The sequence below is a fragment of the Podarcis erhardii genome (genome assembly GCF_964252035.2).
Source record: "Podarcis erhardii genome assembly, chromosome: 9".
NCBI classification, from domain to species: domain Eukaryota; kingdom Metazoa; phylum Chordata; class Lepidosauria; order Squamata; family Lacertidae; genus Podarcis; species Podarcis erhardii.
Window position 1 is genome coordinate 26,349,884 of NC_138512.1, and position 20,881 is coordinate 26,370,764.

The 20,881-nt window shown below is 42.7% G+C and overlaps 1 protein-coding gene across 8 annotated transcripts in view; it reads left to right on the forward strand.

Moving 5' to 3' along the window:
• LNX1 (ligand of numb-protein X 1) overlaps positions 1-20,881 on the forward strand; it is a 128,274-nt gene that overhangs the window by 102,559 nt on the left and 4,834 nt on the right. For all 8 annotated transcript variants that reach the window (XM_081875728.1, XM_081875732.1, XM_081875729.1 and 5 more), the window contains 3 exons: positions 2,473-2,607; positions 12,617-12,797; positions 14,499-14,727. In XM_081875728.1, the coding sequence (XP_081731854.1) occupies positions 2,473-2,607; positions 12,617-12,797; positions 14,499-14,727 (545 nt within the window). The remainder of the gene's footprint in view (positions 1-2,472; positions 2,608-12,616; positions 12,798-14,498; positions 14,728-20,881) is intronic.

The window sequence follows — 20,881 nt, forward strand, 5'->3', positions numbered from 1 at the left end:
CACAAGCTTAGATGGCTTTTAAAAAGGGCTAAAGAAAGTCATGGGAGACATGGCTATCAATAGCTACTAATCATATGGGCTGTATAGTCTCCTCCAAGAACTGAGCCAGTATGTCTTTGATTGCCAGTTGCTGGGAAATTATATTGGGGAAGAGGGCAGTTGCCCTCATGTCCAAAGGGCTTCTCATGGGCATTTAGTTAGCCACTGTTAGGATCAGGATACTCTTGTTATGTTCTGAAGCCAAACATAGCAGTTTGGCTTTATGGTGGTAAAAATGACCCAGTCTCCATGGTGCCTTGGTTCCCGAACGGCTTAATGATGAACAAATCGGCTCCCGAATGCCACAAACCCAGAAGTAAGTGTTCTGGTTTGTGAACGTTTTTTGGAAGCCAAACATCCGTTTCGGCTGTCGGCATTGTTTCCGGGGCAATCAGCCAATCAGAAGCCGCGCCTTGGTTTTTAAACCTTTGGGAAGCTGAACGGACTTCCAGAATGGATTGAGTTTGAGAACCAAGATACCAGTGTGTGTGTGTGTGTGTGTGTGTGTGCGTGTGTTGATGTGCGTGTGCATGTGCATCAAAGGGAAGACCCTACTAGAGGCTAGTATTTCAAATTATCCTTAGATTTATGAAAAGATCAAGAGTGCTTTGTAAGCAGAAAGAGCCCGTGTGTGTGCATGTGCACCCACTGAACTTGAAAGAATCCACAGAAATGTTTAATAATGCAGTTGAAGCCCTTACATTTTCTTACTTAAAGGGGGTGGGGAGAAGCAAACTGATGGAGAAATGCGGAAAAACTGTACTTAATATTAAACGAATGAGAGACCAAAACTGACAGATTCAGCCTAATTCTAATGAAAGCAATGGGACTTGAGTTAATCATGATTAACTTGCTCTGTTGGTTTCAAAGAGATTTAGTTATGGTCATCTTGAGCAAGATTGGGAGTTGACTTAGTCACAGCATTGATCCAAATCCTAAGGCTGTTAGTGATTCCACCACTGATTGAAATTAACGGGACATAAGTAAGTGGCCATGCAATTTCAATGAGGCTTACACATGACTAAATTCCTCTTGATTTGGGCCATTATCTTTATCTGCAAAGGGGGCATAATAGCCCCCTACCTCCCCTTCTGAGGTAGTCCATTCCACTGTTGAACAGATCTTATTGTCAGAAAGTTCTTCCTAATATTTATCAGAATCGCCTTTCCTGTAATTTGAATCCATCGGTTTGGGTCCCACCCTCTGCAATAGCAAAAAACAAGTTTGCTCCATTATCCATGTGATAGCCATTTTCAAATATATGAAGAGCTATCATGTCACCTCTCAGTTTTTCAAGTTCAGCCCCAATAATTCTCACTCAGACCCGTGATATAGAAAGAACCATGAGATTTCAGAGAAATGCTTTATTTGAACTTCTGTCATTCCAACTGCACTTCAACCACCACGTACAAGCAGTTCATCACATTTGCAACTACTTGTAAATAAGCAGTTCATGAGGTAAACCATAGATTTATCTCCATCTGACTTTATAATACATTTCATATTATTTCATATAGAATAGATCTGTGTATTAATTAGTTATTACACCACCAGCTGGTTTAGTTTCATATCATGCCTATGGCTTTAATCTAAATCTTTTTCAGACATCTGTTTTTAGTTACAAGACAATACTGTGACTATGTGGATTTAAAGTTCAGATGCCGATATTCCTGTACAATGGCATGCCATAAAAGCCCAGGATAGAATTGTGGGTGGGTTTGTATTAATAATACAAATGAATGGATGCAGATCCAAACGCAGGGCAGAATGTTACATATAACTTCTGCCTTTTGTGTTGTATTGACCAGGAGTTGCATTTTGCTTTTCTATATTTCCAACAAGGGGGCACCAGTCTTTTCTTCTTCTTCACCCCCCCCCCCATTAATTTTTATTTTTGCTTGCTTGTCCCACCTTTTTTTGGCAGCAAAAGTCTGACAAAAAAAGAGATGTAAGTTAATAATAATAATAATAATAAATTTTATTTATACCCCGCCCTCCCCAGCCAAGGCCGGGCTCAGGGCAGCTAACAAGCAATAATAAAAACAAGTTGAATGAATACAACTTAAAAACAAGATTAAAATACAACATTAAAACATTAAAAAATGCAGCCTCATCACAGGAGGAGAAAGGAAAAAGAAAGAGGGGGAGGGAATCAAAAATAAAATAAAAACCATCCTCTGTCCAATTAGTAAAAAACAACAACCCACAATGCAAAAAAGACTTTAAATAATTAAATAGGCCACTGATTACTTGATATTATGAATTGTTTGATAGATCTGTCTACAGTGAGAAATACATAGAAGTGGTATGATGGACTATAAGGAGTCATATTCATAAAATCATTTAAAGACATTTGCATTCTCCCAGTCCTGAAAGATTTGCTTTTGCAACTGATTAACAAGCTGGATTTGTTTCTCTTCTATCCGTACGCAGGCTAGTCAGAAGCGAGTTCACTTCACTGTGTCTCGGCAAACCAGGCAACAGACTCCTGATATCTTGCAGGAGGCTGGATGGGATTACAATGGTAGCCACCAGCTCTTCCCCTCTCTGAGGAACAATCCTAACAAGGTGAGGCCTAGTACTCATTCCCCACATTGTGGTTTCTTCTGTGGAGGGGGCGGGGGAAAGAGGGTGTCTGGAACCCTGACTAATGTGTTAATGTTTCTAAGTATCCTCTCTGGACAGTATCACTGAAATGAGCACATTTTAGCTTTGCTGTGTAAACACAGAAACCTTGATCCTCTTTGTTTATACCCTGGGAAGTGCTGCTGTCTTGTGAATGGATGGCAGAGAGAGTGCAGGGGGTGAGAAGGAGGAAGTTGAAAGAAAACTAGGGCACAAAAAGTTTTATATGCATGTGTCCCTCGCGTATTCTATTTGCAACTGTGCTTTCCAGCAAAAACATAATGTACGTTAATAAACAACAACAAAGAGAAGCTTATCTCCACTTTCTCCATCTGGAGGAGAGCGTGAAGGCCAAAGCCGTTGCTTCAGAGATTCCTACCATCTGGTAAAAGATTAATAGGAGGACTGTCATCCTGTCACTCAATTTTGGGGTTAACTGCTATCAAGAGAGGGATGTGAGGGTGGAGTTTCAACATGCTGCCAGTTTCTTGCCTGCCTCGCAGCATCCATAGGAGGCCACTGCTGTGATTTACTAAATCCTCAAATAGGAAGCATGAGGGGCTATTTTTAAACAAACTCCTTTTTTCAGTGTGTAACTTATGACTTTGGATGCAGGACAATAAAGTCAGTCCTCATAAGGGAGCAGGGCTTCCATTACTCATACCTCAGGTTTGACAAACAGAGGTAAGGATACTTAGCATCCTGAGGGAGAGTTTCGTTTCCTCTCTTTCTCGTTTTCTGTCCATGAACGCCAGCAGTTTCACTGAAGTCCTACGAGTCCTTTTATACTATATCTTCCTTTATTCAAGCTGCTGCCACAGTGACACAAGCAAGGGGTGGAACTGGCATACTGGTGGAATTGTGTATTTGTTTATTGTTATAACCCTTCCTGGTACCTTACGGTTAAGGGCAGGTAAGAAAGTTGTGACAATTACACTTAGAATTTAAATAGCCTAGCCTCGTATTTATTTATTTTTAATCTCTTTTTAGAAATCTGCCAGAACAGTTAAGGGTAAAAGTATAAAATTTACAACTATATAAAAGATCACAGAAACTGTAGCTGGGGAAAAGAGCAATAGGCTAGATTAAAATGTCAACTTAAAAATTCAGCACATGAAAGGCTTGGGCAAATGAAATGTCATAACCTGGCACTGAAATGACATCACATGTTGTCAGCTGACCCTCATTATGGAGCAGGTTCCAAACTCAGGACACCAGAGGACCAAGGAAGTGTTGCTGCCTGCCCCACCAATCCCAGTCTGCCCTTTGCCAACCTCCACCTTCTTACTTACAACCAATTTTGGGGGCCGCATAACCTATCAGTCTCCTCTTCCTCAGCCTCAGTGCCGCCCTTGCAGAACTCAGCAGAGAGGCAGATTGGGACAAAACTAGAATTACCGTAGTTGGCTCTGCCTGTCTTCGGCTATGTCGCCACCTACTGTTGGGCTCCCTGCCTTCCACCCTACAAGCTCCAATGGATGCCAGCCACCACTGCTCACCAATGAAAGCAGGGAAACCAGAAGAAAGGCATCCGAGGAAGATATTAGTAGCTGGGCAGTTTCATGTGAAAACATGAAACAAATCCACTGGCTCCCAGTCCATTTCTGAGCACAATTCAAAGAGGTTGCTCTAAAGTTTAAAGGTCTAAACTGCTTGATAGCCAGATACCATAAGATTGCGAACTTGTACACATAGGAAGGTATTTCTTTGCTATATTTTAGTCCTACTTTTCAGGCAGTTATCGGAGATGATGATGATGGTGATGATAATATAGAAGCCTGGTATCACACGTACAAACTTAAGACACACAAGGGAGGTGCAGGGAAAGAGAGTTTTTGGTTCTTCAAGTCATGACATGAACATGACATGAACTAAGAGCATTTATATGTAGTTTGAGCCAGGCTGATCTTCTGTTCCTGGTGTTAGCAGACTGGCAGAGCAATGAGGCCAGTGTGGCCTTTTCCTTGCTTCTGCAGTTCCAGAGTAACTGGAGTATTGAGCTGAGTGTTGTTGTTTTCTGCCTGGGGAGGAAAGCCCCCTGCAGCTGCTGCTCCTCTGTTGGAAGAGGTCAGGTTTGTCTCTATTTGGTCCTTCTACCACCAGTGACTCTTTGAAAAAGGGACTTCTCAGTTGTGGTATGCCATCTGTAGACCTTCCTTGTCCCCATCGTTTTCCTTTTTGGTTCCCCCAAAGTGAACACCTTTTTATTTCCCTACACCTTTTAGGCATCTGTTTTAAGGCAGCTTTCTGCTAGAATTTCATCTGCTTTGCTGCTTCTTTGTTTTATTTGATTATAATCTCCTGTAAGCTGCTCTGAGAGCCTCACTGGTGAAAGAGCAGAGGGACAAGTCTTCTAATTAAGTAGAATACCAGCTCTGTCGCATTTGTCATTGCACACTGCCTCTTCAGGTGAAGACAGTGTTCTTTGGACCCTAGGAACCGGGGGAGGACTGAGATCATTCAAATAAAATACCCTTTCAGCAAGTTTTGTTGCTCTCTTTGCTCCATGTGTCAGCAACGTCAACTTAGTGACCACACAATGACAAGCTGATAGGCTGTGCTTGCCTCCTTTTTGACCTCTTCAATAGAGGTCACCATTTCAGAAGGCTGCTTTGGGGAACGTTACTCTTGTTTGCCTTGTTTTTGAGTTCGCTAGAAAGGAAAGCCACATGCAGTGGACTTCATTCCTGCTCCCTTTCCCTATATAGTGGTACCTCGGGTTAAGAACTTAATTCGTTCCGGAGGTCCGTTCTTAACCTGAAACTGTTCGTAACCTGAGATACCACTTTAGCTAATGGGACCTCCCGCTGCCGCTGTGCCACTGCAGCACAATTTTTGTTCTCATCCTGAAGCAAAGCTCTTAAATCGAGGTACTATTTCTGGTAACCAGAAGTGTCTGTAACCCTAGGTACCACTGTAATTCGTGAGAACACCCCTTGTCCTCTGTGCGTCAGCTCTTTTGTGCTATTACCTTGTGACTTCCTTGGTTTTTCACCTTTCTGTAGCAAAAGGAAGCTGACATTTTTATTGGTCTAAAACAGCCTATATATATATATATATATATATATATATATATATATATAATATCATCCAAGGTGAAGCTGAGCCAAAACAAAGCCAAGCAGCTTCTTGAGCAAAGGAGTGGGCTGACATGAAAGATAACTTATTTGAACACATTATGTTGGAGTCAGCTTGTTTCACAAGATCTGGAAGCCAATGGTTCCCCGTCCCTGCTGTTGGGACAACACTCTAGCTTTCCAAACTCTGTGTCGCGACACATTAGTGTGTCAGCTGCAGTGTGTAGGTGTGTCGCGTGAATGCTCCCTGCGCTCCTCCTGAGGTTGGAAAGGGGTTAGTTCGGTGATGGCCAAACTTGGCCCTCCAGCTGTTTGGGGACTACAACTCCCATCATCCCTAGCTAACAGGACCAGTTGTCAGGGATGATGGGAATTGTAGTCCCAAAACAGCTGGAGGGCCAGGTTTGGCCATCACTGGGTTAGTTCAACCTCCGGTTTGCTAGTAAAATTGAATTACTGTGTTGGAGAAGTGATGCACATCTAAAAAGTGTGTCACCAACATAGAAAGTTTGGAAAGCTCTGCTCTAGTAGATGAACCAATGGTCTGACCCAGCAAGAGGAAGGATCCTGCATGCCCAGTGTGAGAAGGATGTTGAATTTCAGGAGAGAGGGGGAGTGAGAGAAGGGTGAGAGAGAGCCAGGTTTGTCAAATTGAAAAAACCAACAACCGTTTCTGAGATTTCAGAATTATTAATTTAATGTCATACCATTGTTTACCTTGCTGTCCGAGGCTGGGCTACAACAATCTAAAACACAATATTAAATTGATTTTTTAAGTTTCTTTTGGAATCTGGAAGATAATATCTGATCTCTCCCATTTCCACATTTGTCCTCCTGGATCCTTGTAAGTGTATCATTTCAGATTCTTTTTAAAAAATAAATTATTTATGATTTTCAGGTTTATACATTTCAACAATTCATTTCAGATTCTCCAGGATTCCTGCAGGTTGTCCAGTGTCAACACTGGATCTGGTTTGTGTTTTTTTTTAATTATTGAAAGTTTAAAAGTACATAATTATACGTGCACTAAACATGGTGAGACGTAAATAAAAGAGAGATAGAGAAAAAGAGAAACAGCACTTGTGTAGAAGGGAAAGTAAAAGGGGGAGGAGGGGAGAACTCCAAACTCTATACTTCACAAAGTTGTTATTGTAATTTACCAGATCTTAACCTATTACAGTATTTGTAAGAATGGATTCCCTATATATCATTGAATTTGTCCATGGCAAGTCTGCATTTATATGCAAGTTATTCATATGTTGCAAGTTGTATAAGTCTTCAATCCAATCGCAGAAGGGAGCCATTAGATTTTACTAGTCAGTCTTTCAAGTTTCGGTGGGCATGTGGTTGTGGGTGTTGCTGCCCAAAACACTGCTACCCTAAAGTGGGCCCATCAGGGTGTTGGTATCTGGCTTTTGGAACCTGCAAGGGAGACAGTCTCATGTCTGTAGCACATTCTTCCCAGTTCGTCATTGGCTGCAGTTCCAAATTAGCTGATCCTGAAATAAATTAAACTTTGCTTCTTAACATCATTTACTTTCTGTTGCTCTAAGAAAGCGTAAGCCTTTGCCCTTAAAGGCAACCTTAAAATATATATTTTTAAAAATTAAACAAATAAAATCTGATCTCCTCTGATGTGTCCTGTTTGCAGCTGAAATTGCTCAAGGGAATCACTGTGTGGGGGGGGGGGAGAGTGGTTTTCTTTACACAGTCAGAGCTTAAAGTTGCTATATTGCAAGTTGTTTTCTGCCTGAGGAGCTAAATTTAGCATCTATGTATATTAACTATCCTCATCCTCACCCAAAATGTAATTATAAACTGATTTTGTTGAGTTTTGGAGAGCCTTCAGGCTTCTAGCTCAAAATGCCACCACACTCACGCTTCAATCTAGTTACTTTATTTCGATATTTTGATTGGGGGGGGGGGAGAGATTGCACAGTCAAATTTCACCACCTCCAAATTGGATTTTATTGTATATTCTGCCGACACACTTAAAACATTCTACTCTCTCTAGGATAATTTGATTTTAAAAACCCCACCCCCCCTCATTTCTTTTTTCTTCGAGAGCTGACTCTCCGCTTCGACATTTCCAAGGACACAGATGTAAATGTGGGCTTGATATTGCTTTCAAGTTTCTAATATCCAGTGCCAAGAATAAACTCCAACCTTCAACATCATTTGTTATTATAAAAGGGCTCAGCCATCCCTTTTGGCAAAGAAAACCATGACATCCTGCCTGCCTCCATGTGGAAATAGGCTGGCTCTGAAGCCAGTGCCAATTGTAAACACTGAGTTGTCCAGCACCAAGCTTTGGGGAAGTTGTGAGGCACTATTAAGAAATGAAGCATCGGACATCATTAGCAGCAATTTGGAGTGTATTTTGCCTGTTGAGAATGATCATACACTTTTATGTTACGGAGGGGGAGCAGGCAAGAAGATGTGATACTCCTTGTCCTCATATAGTAAGAAGAGCAACCCTAAGAATTATCTAGCACTATGTTTTTATGCTTTCCAAACTAATTCCATCAGTCTTTTCTTAAAGCTGTTTCCTAATATCAGCTATACGTTTCCCTTCTGCAATTTAAACCAATTGCCACATCTCCTTTTATCTAAAGCTATTCTGTTCCAGATTTTCTTTGTGGCATTCTTTTCCTTTCTTCTTCTTCTTTTTTGAGATTGTTGACATGTACCAATAATCTTTTCCAAAGACTAAAAATATGCACTGGCCTTTTAACCTTTCTCTAGTTAACCCTTTGCCAATCCTTTTGATAGATATTACAGCCAGAGCCACATTATACGTGGCACTTTACAGAATAGCTGTTTGTGTTTGGCCAGTCCCAAGGAGCTTAATAGATAAATTAGGTGGGATACAAAGAAGCAATGAATTTGAAAGGAGGAGAAAAATATGGACTCCCCATGTATTAATCTCTAAAGGTGGAATCGCCTTTTGTACACCCAAAATAAAATATAAAACTCAAAGATTATATCCCCAATCCAAAGAAAGTTGCACACATCTCCAAAGGTAAAAACAGACCCCGGGAGACGAGCAAAAATCACCCCAGAAATCTGTCTCCAGTTATCTGCGTAAGGTCATGAATTTAGACAAGAGCCTGGAGCTGAGTCATAGGAGAAAGGGGAACTGTATGGAGTATATGTTGTATGTGTGTGTGTGTCAACACACTGCCACTGTCAAGGCGAGATCAAACATGGGAGAAACATCCTATCCTTCTTGCACCACAGCACAAAGGCATGCAGTTTTTTCGCCCTTCCTTCTTGCCTCCAAAGGCTTCGAGTACTTTTGGCACATTAATGTGGCTATTGCAGTAAAGTGATGTTTTGGATGTGTGTGTGCGTGCGCTGATATAGCTCCTTGCCAAGGGTACAAGGGACCCTATGTGTGCCTCTGTATTTGTCACATTGGTTTTACTGGGTTTTGGCAATGACCAGCTTTCTCTGCATTGGGAATTCTGGAATTCTCCAGTCTTAAGGATTCAGGACATTCTAGCAGTCCAGGGTCCCAGGCACAGCTGTGAGGGAGAAGTCTGTCTGAATTGGTTAGGTGCTTCCCCCTCAACCCCTTATCCCATTTGAGTGAGTAGCACAGCTCGATGGGAAAATAAAGCTTCCTCAACATTTACTTTAACGAAATTGGATCTGGCATGGGAGCTTGGTGAGATCACAACAAGACCCAATGCAGCAAGAACTGTGGGGTGGTTTAGGGCTCAGCCACACTTCTGCAGGCCCCGTGTTTTCTAGATTTGGGTCTGAGAGGCTTTTCGTTTGCCCTTCTGCTTTCTCCGGGAAAACCCACTGTTTACTGCTGATTCATAACAAATGTCAATTAGGTTTTCTGCAGATTTATGTTTGTAAACAGCAGGTTTTCTGGGGGAAAGCGGGAAACGAAAAACCTGTTGAAGAAGCTGAAGTGTGGACAAGCCCTTAGCTTTGGATTCACTTCCAGGCCAAGAATTTTTGTTGCCTGAAGTGGAGTCCAAATGATAGCCCACCTACCTCCTGGCTGCACTACTGCCAACAGTTTAAAAAGTCTTTCTGTACTATTCCGTTATCAGTTTCTGCCTTATGATACTGTTGAGGAAGGTTGCTTCGCCTCTTTATGCTTGGCAGGCTTGGCCTTACTGGAATTTGTCAGTTAATAGCCTGAACAGCCTCTCACTCCCTCACCCCAGGCTGGCCTACAGTTATGTCCCTGGCGAAATGCAAGTTGAATTGTGTTTTCTTTGAGATTAGTTGGAGCTTGTACATAAAGTCAAACCAGGGTTTAAAATACCACCTACTATTCTTAGTAGGCTGAAATGGCTGTGTTTTGCTTATAAATACATTATCTTCCAGCCTTCAAAGACTTTGCCCTTTACACTGAGGGACATAAAACCCTGTAGCTGAAGGATCAGCTTCAGCCTTCAGGTAATTAAAATGGTACATCCAGCTGTGGCCATTGCCTGTGAGACAACCGCCAGGACACCGAGTGAGAGATAATCTGCTGTAAATATTTATCTTACAGTAAATATTAAAAACCAGGCAAGCTGTTGTGCTCCCCTTGTCAGAGGGGCGCCCAAGGTAATGTCAAAATCACGAAGAGAAAGCACTTGTTTAGGAAAGAACACGCTGAACACTGCCATTGCTAAACATTGCCTTTCGACTGGCTGAGTTGGTTATTGGTAAGAAAGCCAAAGTTTGGTGTGGTGTTTATTAAAATAAAACCTTTCCTTTCCTTTCATCCTTATCTCCCCTGCTGTCCTACTTTTCCTCAGCCGAGACTCCACAAGTTGCTTTATGTTTACAGTAAGTCATGTTGAAAAAAAAGCTTTGGAAAAACTCGTGGCAGAATTTTCATCACGACAAAATGCAGTAGGTGACAACTTGATTTCTGATCTGGGGTAGACAAATCTATCCATTTCAGTTTCCCTGAGTTTCTCACATTTCCAGGTTTAGGTTCAGTTTATCACATTTCCATATCAGTTGGTGATCTTTCTTAAAGTCCTAATGTACTCATTTTTGTACACAATTTTGCCTGATTTACATATTTTGCAAACATTTACCCCTAAACACACTTGTATGGCATTTTAACTAATTATGATTTTTTGCGCACATTATTTGGTGGGAGAACTGCATTGAAAAATTTGGAGAAGTGTACGTCTTGAAGGCTAGCTGTGTTTTGGTTCACATATTGTTTCAGAAAGTATGAATTAGGTAGGTTTCCATTAAAATGTGAACAAAACCAAATTTAGCTCCCATTCCTATTCTGGACATCACCTTTAACCTTAATTGGGTTTACATAATTTTATTTCATAGAACAGTGTGTAAACAGCCTGCAATAGCTGCAACATTAGTGATGTGTGAGTCAGAGGAAGCATATAATTTTCATACTTTGGGTACAAAGTGAGAAGCAGCCCTGACTTATGAAAAAGGTATTTCCTCTCAAAAATGAATACTTGCCAGTGAGGAGAATTTCTGATCACAAGACTGGAAATGAGATTCTTTTCAGATGAACTGATTTATGAAAACAGAACACTTTATTTAAATTTTTAAAACAAGAGATGTACTCAAGATATGATCCAGTTGGATGCCCTTTGAGGTATATGCAAAATTCATTTACAAGTAAGCTGCTCTTTTGTCAAATAGAGGCACATCCCACTGCTTACATTTTCATATACGCTTTAAGCCGTGAGATGCCACTGAATTGCAGTCCAGGAAAAGTGCAATTTTGCAGTTCTGCCTGGGATTGATCTAGGGGACACACCAGCATCCATCAGGACACAAGACAATTCTAGAGGCTTTGCTAGATGCATCAGAGTTTGGCACTGTCACAGTGAAGTTCCTGAAGGAACTCCTAGAATTATTCCTGGAACCTAGCTATCTTGAATCTGCAAAGGATCTTGGAGTACATTTCAGAATTTAAGGAGGTCCTAGATTGCCAAAAACAGATCTTATATATTAGCTTTTCCCAACCAGATTTTGTGTTATAAGCCTCATCAGTCCCAGCCAACATGGCCAGTGGTCAAGGATCATGGGAGTTGTAGTCAACATCTAGAGGGCACCAGGTTGGAGGAGGCTTTTCTAGAGTTGCCATACATCTGGAATTTCCTGGATATAGCCAGAATAAAGCAGTGTATGGGCAGAAATCACCAAAACTTCACTATTCTGCCAATTTCAAGTGGAGCCAATCTGTCCAATAATGCAGGAACTCACATGTACAGGTGATCAGAGGAACCAATAACACACCTGGAAACCTGCCACCAGGCATTCTTTACATGTTCATCCTTAAGACATGTGCTTCCCAGAGTTTCTATAGAAAAAAACACTCTGCAGAATGGCTGTATACAAATATAATTTGCAACCATTTTTTGTATCTCATAGTGGTATGAAAAGATACTGTCAGGTAAACAACTGCTGAATGTGCGCCTCTGCGCATTCACAGGGAATGTTCTTCTCACAATCTTGTTCATGTGGAGAAATTTAATCTCAAACATTAAAGGAAAAGTGGGTCAGATGTCCAGTGTTATGGCTTAACCATTACTTCCTTGCAAGTTAGAGTGTTTCATTTTTTAAAAAAGAAAATGCTTTGGATCAAACAATGCATCAGTCGACTTATGTATACCTCTACTGATGAAGGCAGCGCTGCTTCTGAATATCAGTTGTTGGAAACTGAGGAGAGAGTACCATTGTGCTGAGAGTTTCCCCACAGGCATCTCGTTGGTGACCTTGAGAACACGATGCTGGACTAGATGGACCATTGACTCTGATCATAAAGGCCATCAGATTATGGTGAACCATGTTATGAAGTAGCTGATCACGATCATACCATCCAAAAGCTTTGTCCATGTCCTCTGCTCATGTTTGCCCTTTGTGCCCCACAGACTGGCCTCCATGCGGTCACCTGTCATGAAAAGGTGGTGGTCGTCCGGAAAAACAACGCAGAGTCTCTGGGGATGACTGTGTCGGGTGGTGCCTTCTCCCACAGGGAATGGGATTTGCCTATCTATGTTATAAGTGTTGAACCAGGCGGAGTCATCAGCAGAGATGGCAGGATCAAAACAGGTGAGACTAAAGGAATTCAGAGCACACTTTTGAGATGAGTATGTCTTTGTGAACTGTAACCGCAACTCTGCGCTTGCATTTAGTTAGGCCTGGTTCTCAGTTACCTTGTAGTACAGTTCCCACTGTCCATGATGCCCTGGTAATGTTAAATCTGGGGATATTGTCACTTTTACTGTGATTTTTGACCCCCCCCCCAAAGACTAAATACAATTTCTAACATAACACCAAATAGTGCTGACTTTCGGCACACATATTACCAGATAGGCAGTTTTAAGGAATTCTGGTCACCATCTTGACCGAGGAAATCTGTTCATAAATTAATTTCTTGCTGAAATTCAACCGTATAATAATTTAGTATTGTTCAGATAAGGACTTAATAAGAAAATATGTTGATTGTTGTAAAAAGAAACAGGACTCTGACTCACCACCCACAGTTACTGAGATGGGTGCACAGTCTTATTTGACTCAGAGAGAACCAGATAATGGCCAGATGTGTTTCATAGGAAATGGAAATATTTTCAGAATTACTGGAATAAGTATTATGAAAGCTGCCAAGTATCACAAATGTTTTGTATGTATATATCTCTCTCTCAACCTAACCCAACTCACAAGGTTGTTAAGGATAAAGTGAGAGAACCACTATGTATACTCCAAGCTTATTGCAAGAAAGGTAGGATATAGGAACGAAAATGATAATGAGCTGGTCTCCCAGTCACTTTATTAGTGAATACCAATAAAAAAATAATAATTCCAGTCCTGAATTTGATCTAACCTATTTGTTAAAACTCAAGCTCTGTGATCAGCAACTATATATGTAGGTCCAAAAGGGAGCCACTGTTTAAAGCAGTTGAATATAAATTGGAACCAGAGAAGAAATTCACTTGTAATTTATTCCAGATGCCACAAGGAGGTGTTCATAAGACTGGTGTCTTGTATTTCAGAGTACTACCCACTTCCAAATTTGGTTTCAGTTTTCAAAAGTTTTAGCATTCCACATCATTCTCAAAATGGCTTAATCATGAATTAGGTAGCTTCTAACATGCTTTAAGCAGCCTTTTGTTCACAAAATTGGGTTGCTTAAAGTGCAAGAAATGGCTTTCTCTCTGTGCACAAGGTGGTTGGTTGGTTGGTTGGTTGGCATCCGTCTGTCTTGGGAGACAATGGAAGCTTTCTTACAATTGTGTATTCATCATCATGTTTCCTATGTAATTATCTGGCTTACATACATGGAATTGTAACATTTGAATGCTGTATCCTCTGGGAAGAAAGTCCGGAAAGTGTTGGTTTTTCTATCATCCTGATTACATGAAGGTAGCTAGAAGCAGTCAGATAGAAACTGAAGTAAAGTTAGTAACATACCAAACGCTACCTCTTGTTGAACTGGAATTTGAATCCAGATCTTCCAAACCTGTAGGCAACAACAACCCATCTATGGGTACTGTACCAAAACACATTAAGTTCCCCATTGGCATCTGTTCTTAGAATGGAGTTTGGGGTAGAGCAAACTCAAAACAAGGAAAAACCTCCCCCCCCACACACAACTGACCTCAACAACATATTTTATAAAAGGCAGGAAAAACTGCTCTGACCTCCCAGCTGTTAGTTGGCCACTCCTAAGTTTAGAGGTACAGCTTTGAATGACAAAAGTGTATTTTATTAACTGCTAACAGGTGTTTTCCCCCTTCATTTCCTGCCTACCAGGTGATATTCTGCTCAATGTTAATGGAATTGATCTGACAGGTGTGAGCCGTGGAGAGGCTGTAGCCCTTTTGAAAAACATCTCCTCATCTGTTGTCCTCAAAGCATTAGAAATGAAAGACTGCGAGACCTTGGAGGATGGCGATGACCTCTCATTGCTCGATGCCAGTTTGAACTCGTCTAGCCCAAGCGAATGGTCTCCTTCCTGGGTGATGTGGCTTGAGGTCCCACGGTAAGTCCTAGGAGTGTTTCCATGTGATTATGGAGGAAAGGGTCTATGGCAGGGATAGGGGATCTGTGGCCCTTCCGATGTTCATGGATTCTTAATTCCCATCAGCTCCATCTGGCATGTCTAGTGGCCAGCACTGATTGGACGTGTAGTCCAGTAAAGGTAAAAGGTAAAGGACCCCTGGACGGTTAAGTCCAGTCAAAGGCGACTATGGGGTTGCAGCGCTCATCTTACTTTTAGGCGTTTGTCCACAGACAGCTTTCCAGCTCGTGTGGCTAGCATGACTAAACCGCTTCTGGTGCAACGGAACACCGTGATGGAAACCAGAGTGCACTGAAACGCTGTTTACCTTCCTATCACAGTGCTACCTATTTATCTAATTGCACTGGTGTGCTTTCAAACTGCTAGGTTGGCAAGAGCTGTGACAGAGCAACAGGAGCTCATCCTGTTGCGGGGATTTGAACCGCCAACCTTCTGACCAGCAAGCCCAAGAGGCTCAGGTGTTTAGACCACAGCACCACCCGCATCCCAAAGTCCAGTAGCATCACTTGGAGGGTCACAGATTCACTATTGATGGCTTTGGGGTGCTTACCTGGCTCTTTCCCCTGAGCTGATGTATTGCATTGACACCTGAATTAATTCCAGACTTGGAAAGGAGAGAAAGGACTGTATTTAAGGGAGCAGAAAAGATCCTGAGCAGGCCCATTTCTGAAAATATGTCTGGCTGTCAAAGTAGCAAGGGAAACCCTGCAGAGATCGCATCTATGCTCTGAGAATACAGGATCTTGAACGCCAGACCACCCTGCGTCCTCCCAGACAGTCCCTGCAGCTTGCAGACTGCACAGACACCGTTTCAGTTATATGCCATTTTAAATTGTTTGACTTTGCCCAGATGTTCAAAAACTGTGTACGCGCTCATGGGCTGAAATTATCCAAACCCCTTCCCCCTCAAAAAAAGAAGAAAAGAAAACATTTACCTCTCTAATGGGCCGGAAGCAGCTGTGTTGCAATTTTTAGTAAAACCACAGAGTGCGTACTTTGTCACCCACTCACACAGCACATTTTAATGACTCCGTGGGGCATAAATCATTGCAGCATTCATCTGAACTGGAATTTTAAAAACGAGATCCTATCAGGCTGACACTGAATTAACTCTGCCCTCGAGCTAAATCTTCCCTCCAGCAGCCCATCAGTGAGAAAATGTTAGTTATATAAGAGACTCCTTTTGCAGCTTTGCACACTCACTTTTTGTTTTAATCTCATCTTCCACTTATCAAAATATATGAACTATTTAGGTTATGTTGTATTAGTTTATCCTCTGCCTAATGGGAATGTATATCACACATACAGCAGTAATATGTTATTAGATGCATAAAAAGGTAAAGGGATCCCTGACCATTAGGTCCAGTCATGACCGACTCTGAGGTTGCGGCGCTCATCTCACTTTATTGGCCGAGGGAGCTGGCTTACAGCTTCTGGGTCACGTGGCCAGCATGACTAAGCCACTTCTGGCGAACCAGAGCAGCGCCCGGAAATGCCGTTTACCTTCCCGCCCGAGCAGTACCTATTTATCTACTTGCACTTTGACATGCTAGGTTGGCAGGAGCAGGGACCGAGCAACGGGAGCTCACCCCGTCATGGGGATTTGAACTGCCGACCTTCTGATCGGCAAGTCCTAGGCTCTGTGATTTAACCCACAGCGCCACCCGCATCCCTATTAGATGCATAACACTACTCAAATGAGCAGCTCTGTAATGGCAGACACAAATCATTGAGAGAGATTTGCCCATCTTCTGTAGTGTGCAGCTGGAAGTGTCGTGGGATGTGTTCTAGATTTCCCCTTGCACAATGGTAAGGTGCAACAGGCCTGACCAGAGTCTGCATGAACTGAATGTAGTACTCTCAGAGCCACTTTATCACAGCACACTGGGGGTGCTGTGATGGATGCTGAAGAATTCTGCAGCAGGCAAGTCAATATTCACTAAAGAGAGAAGATTTGAAAACCACTGTGTTAGGTGATGATTGGGCTTTGTTGAAGATGCTTCTAAAGTAGGCTTCCTCAATGTAAAATAAATAAATAATTGTGTCTATTCAAGAACTCCCTGCAGAATTTCCAAACACTCATTGCTTTAGGGACTTCCCCATTTCTTTGTGAGAACAAGGAACCACCCTAGCCCATAAAAAATGGGGAGGAGGGATAGAATAATGCCTGCATCGTTCCATCTAAATTGCTTCCCGGAATCCTATTTGTAGGGTGGAGTTGGCACTGGACTTTTGAGCCTAGGGATAGGCAGATCAGTCTCTTGCCAGTCCATCTCAGTTTACATATGTTTATTCATAAGCCCTGTTTCCACTTCAATCTGTGACTTAAAAAAACAACAACGCCTCACCCCAAACTATTTTTAATGTGTGTTTTTTTTCAAGAAAACAAACCATTTTGGAACTTTTTTTTTTACCTGCATCACAAAAACCGAGTGAGCGCAAAAACAGAAGGATAGCTGCATCCTAGCTGACACAACAGTACAGAGAGCGCGAATTGGGTTGCAGCGCTTGAAAGTATGGAGCAAATGAAATCCTTGAGGGTCCCTAGTTGTAGGTGGCGCCTGAGACTTCTACTCTGAAAGTCTGGTGGGCTGCTTCCAGATCACTTGGCAACCAAGAGGAGAGAAATGGACTGGGTGGGGAGGAGAAACAGAAATGGAACAAGCATTAAAACTGCAGTGAATGGAGGACAGTTTGCAAGGAGATGAGAGTGGAGAGAATGGGGGAGGGGGAATAAGAATTGGAAGACTTCTTGACACACCAACAGATAAAGGAGGTAACTAAAAGATGATGGTGTAGAACCAACAAGGAGAATAGATTATGCCCTGGTGCAGAGAGACAATTGCTATGGAGTAGAGAAGGGGTGGGGTATCATGAGCACAGTAGCCTAAGGTGGCTTCTTTGACCCTCAGGGTTCTCCTCAAGGCCCACCTCCACATCTTCAAGGTCTTTTGCCTGCCTGGAAGGTGCCCTTGAACTGTACCAAGTCCTCTTGCATTTTGTGCTGAACCCTCTGTTTGTTTGAATGGCTGGACTGCAGCCTACTGTACAAAGGCCATATCTGTTTCCACGCTCATCGTTGGCAACTGGCCCCCAGAAAGTTACCTGCTAGAGAATCTGGACCTTGGGCTAAAGAAAATTCCCAACCCTGGAGCAGAGAGAAAGGGATAGAAGATGACCAGGGAGAGATTTAGAGAGGCCTGTCATGGTACAGAGAAGCCATGGGGCACATGAGAGGAAAAACAAACAAACAACTTAACAGGATGGGTTTTTAAAAAGCCCTGAGCTGAAACTGTAACAAACATGTTTTTCTCCGGCTAGCATAGCAACGAGTCCTCTTAGGTCAGTAAAAGGAGAAAAGTGGTCCTTGGGAGTTTCTTTGAGCCCCTGTTCTTAGAGATGCTGATGCAATAAGCCTGGCATGCGGGGCTTCTTTCCAGCCAGAAATCACCGGAACTCAGTTCCAGTACCTCTCAGGCAGGTGCCATTGCCATTCTAAGAGAACAGGAGAGGCTAGCCAATGATGAAATGGGCTAGTATCCCCTTTACCGCATAAGGAAGCAGCTCCCATGAGCAGCTTTCTGTGAAATCTTAAAAGATGGGTCATTGCAAATTTAATAAACAATAATTATTATTATTATTGGTGGGAAAGCAGGGTTCTTACGGTTTTAAACAGTTGCATGACAGACAATGACTCCCTGCCACTGCCCTTCTGAGATAGGGAAAGCTTCACCTGCTGAATTTCTGCACGCCACCGTTCAGCTTTTGAAGGCACATGAAGATGGCAGTTAAAAGGTGTCAGCCCTGTAAATGAGGCATGGTAATCCCTGCGACGGGGTGAGCTCCCGTTGCTCGGTCCCTGCTCCTGCCAACCTAGCAATTCGAAAGCACATCAAAGTGCAAGTAGATAAATAGGTACCGCTCTGGCGGGAAGGTAAACGGTGTTTCTGTGCGCTGCTCTGGTTCGCCAGAAGCGGCTTAGTCATGCTGGCCACATGACCCAGAAGCTGTACACCGGCTCCCTCGGCCAGTAAAGTGAGATGAGCGCCGCAACCTGAGTCGTCCGCGACTGAACCTTATGGTCATGGCTCCCCTTTACCTTTAACCCCCTAGCAGATTCCCTCTGTACCTAAGTGCTAAAAGAAATGCCATGCTTTTGCTCACAACACAGAAAACAAAGTTGTTGTTGTTTTTTTAAAAAAAGATCTTGGTGGAAAGGATTTTCTCTATGAAAGTAAGCAGCAGTTTTCACCGGGATTCCTTTGCCGTATTCCAAGTCTGTATGCAGCCACTACCGCTTCCCCATCCTTCCCCTTCCCCCCATGGCCTCTTTTACTGAAGGAAAATCGCCCACAATGTCAGCAGGTCTGCAAACAGGAAATTCATTGTAATCCTATCTCCAGCTGCAGCACCACTTGCAGAAAAGGGCCACAGTGTATACGAACACCAGAAGGGATTAGTATGCCAAACTGGTACATCGGTCTTCTTAAATTCAGATTATTAAAGGGGAGGGGGCAGTCAGTAGCAAGAGGTGTCTGGACACTGATTATAATCAATAGGAACAGAGGTGCGTTTCTTGCTAGTACTTGTTTGGCCAGGCACCCAGGAGTCAAAATGCTTAACAGAGCAGGTTATCAGATACTTTAATCTTACCTAAGTGAGTTTATGCTCACCGTCTTATTTCTCCATATTGGACTCTCTGAGCTCAGTGCCTCACATCTGGAAGCCCTTTTTCAGGTCCTGTTACCAGAGCAGGCATCACATTAATACACATTAACTCATTTCCCCCTTGTCTGAGAATGTAACCTCTCAGTACCAGAGTTCCCATTTGGTACTGGTGAGGGCAACTGCCCAGCAGTTCTTTTAAGGCAGGTCAGATGGGCCTCAAGGATATTTTCCCAAAAACCTTCCTGCAGTTATCAAGCTGTCTTGAGGGACCGCGTGGGTGGGAAATAATGATCCTGGATGCAGTATGTTTTAGGCTCGTTGCTGGGAGTGCAGATGACCAAGAAATCATTTGTTGTTGTTGTTGTTGTTGTTTTAAGGTATTAATTGCATTTTGGAAACCGTACTTAAAGCAGCATGCGCAGCTTCTTGAAAACCATAATAAATCACTGCAGAAATAGTAGGAGAGTTGGAGGAGGGAGAGCGAGGGAAGGGGTGAACAGGAAGGAGGAGGAGGACGGGAGGCAAGAAGGGGAGAGCAGGGGGCAGTGAAGACAAAGTTGAAAGAATATATTTTGGAGTGGAGAGCAAAGTTGCCATTGGCTGATATCTTATGGCCAATGAGAGCAGCCTTATCCTTCGGCAGATACCAAGGCAAGTGTAGCAGAAAGGGGAGGCCTCGCTCTTTAGGCTGTATATACACTTCCATTTCCCTTAAATCCAGCACTATTGCTCTGCTGTTTGTGAAGCCCCGGGCACACAGGGTTAGCCACAATCCATCCTGTAGTTTGTTGAGAAATGCTGCGTTTTGATGTGTTTTCCCTCAAACCATCTACCACCGGGTGTGAAAACATAGGCTGTACGAGGATACCCACACCCCATCCATCTACCGGTGCCGATGCAACTTTGGAAACGCATCAAATTATGCTGATGTGTACAATGCAAATGCAATTTGAAATGCAGTGCATGAATGTCTATGTTGGGGGAACAACCTTGCTGCATTTTAAGCCAGTAAAAGGTACACAACGTGGTGCAAATGGGAGTTGCAGCAACTGAATTGAGCAGGGCGAACTACTTCACTGCGTGTGCTGTGCTTACCGTTCAAGCATTACAAAGAAACCGCTAAGGGTCTACTTTAAATCTTATCAGTAATAAGAGTAGAAGTAATTGGGGGGTTGCTATCGTATGCATTTCCTGATCATTCTCTTTGGTATTTATAGGTAGATAGCCACCTAAAATTAGTATTTAAGGTTATTCACATATTTTCAGACCCTGGGTTCCTTTGTTCTTTTCCTGTCCACTCTGCATTCAGTAGTCCTTTGCTCCTTCCTCTCAAGTTTCCAGAAAAATAAACTTCAGTCTGTAGTTCTGACTGATGAGTTTTAGCAAGCATGTCTGTTTCATAACAGCATTTATTTTACTCATAATGCAGGGAGGGCAGGCAGTTGTT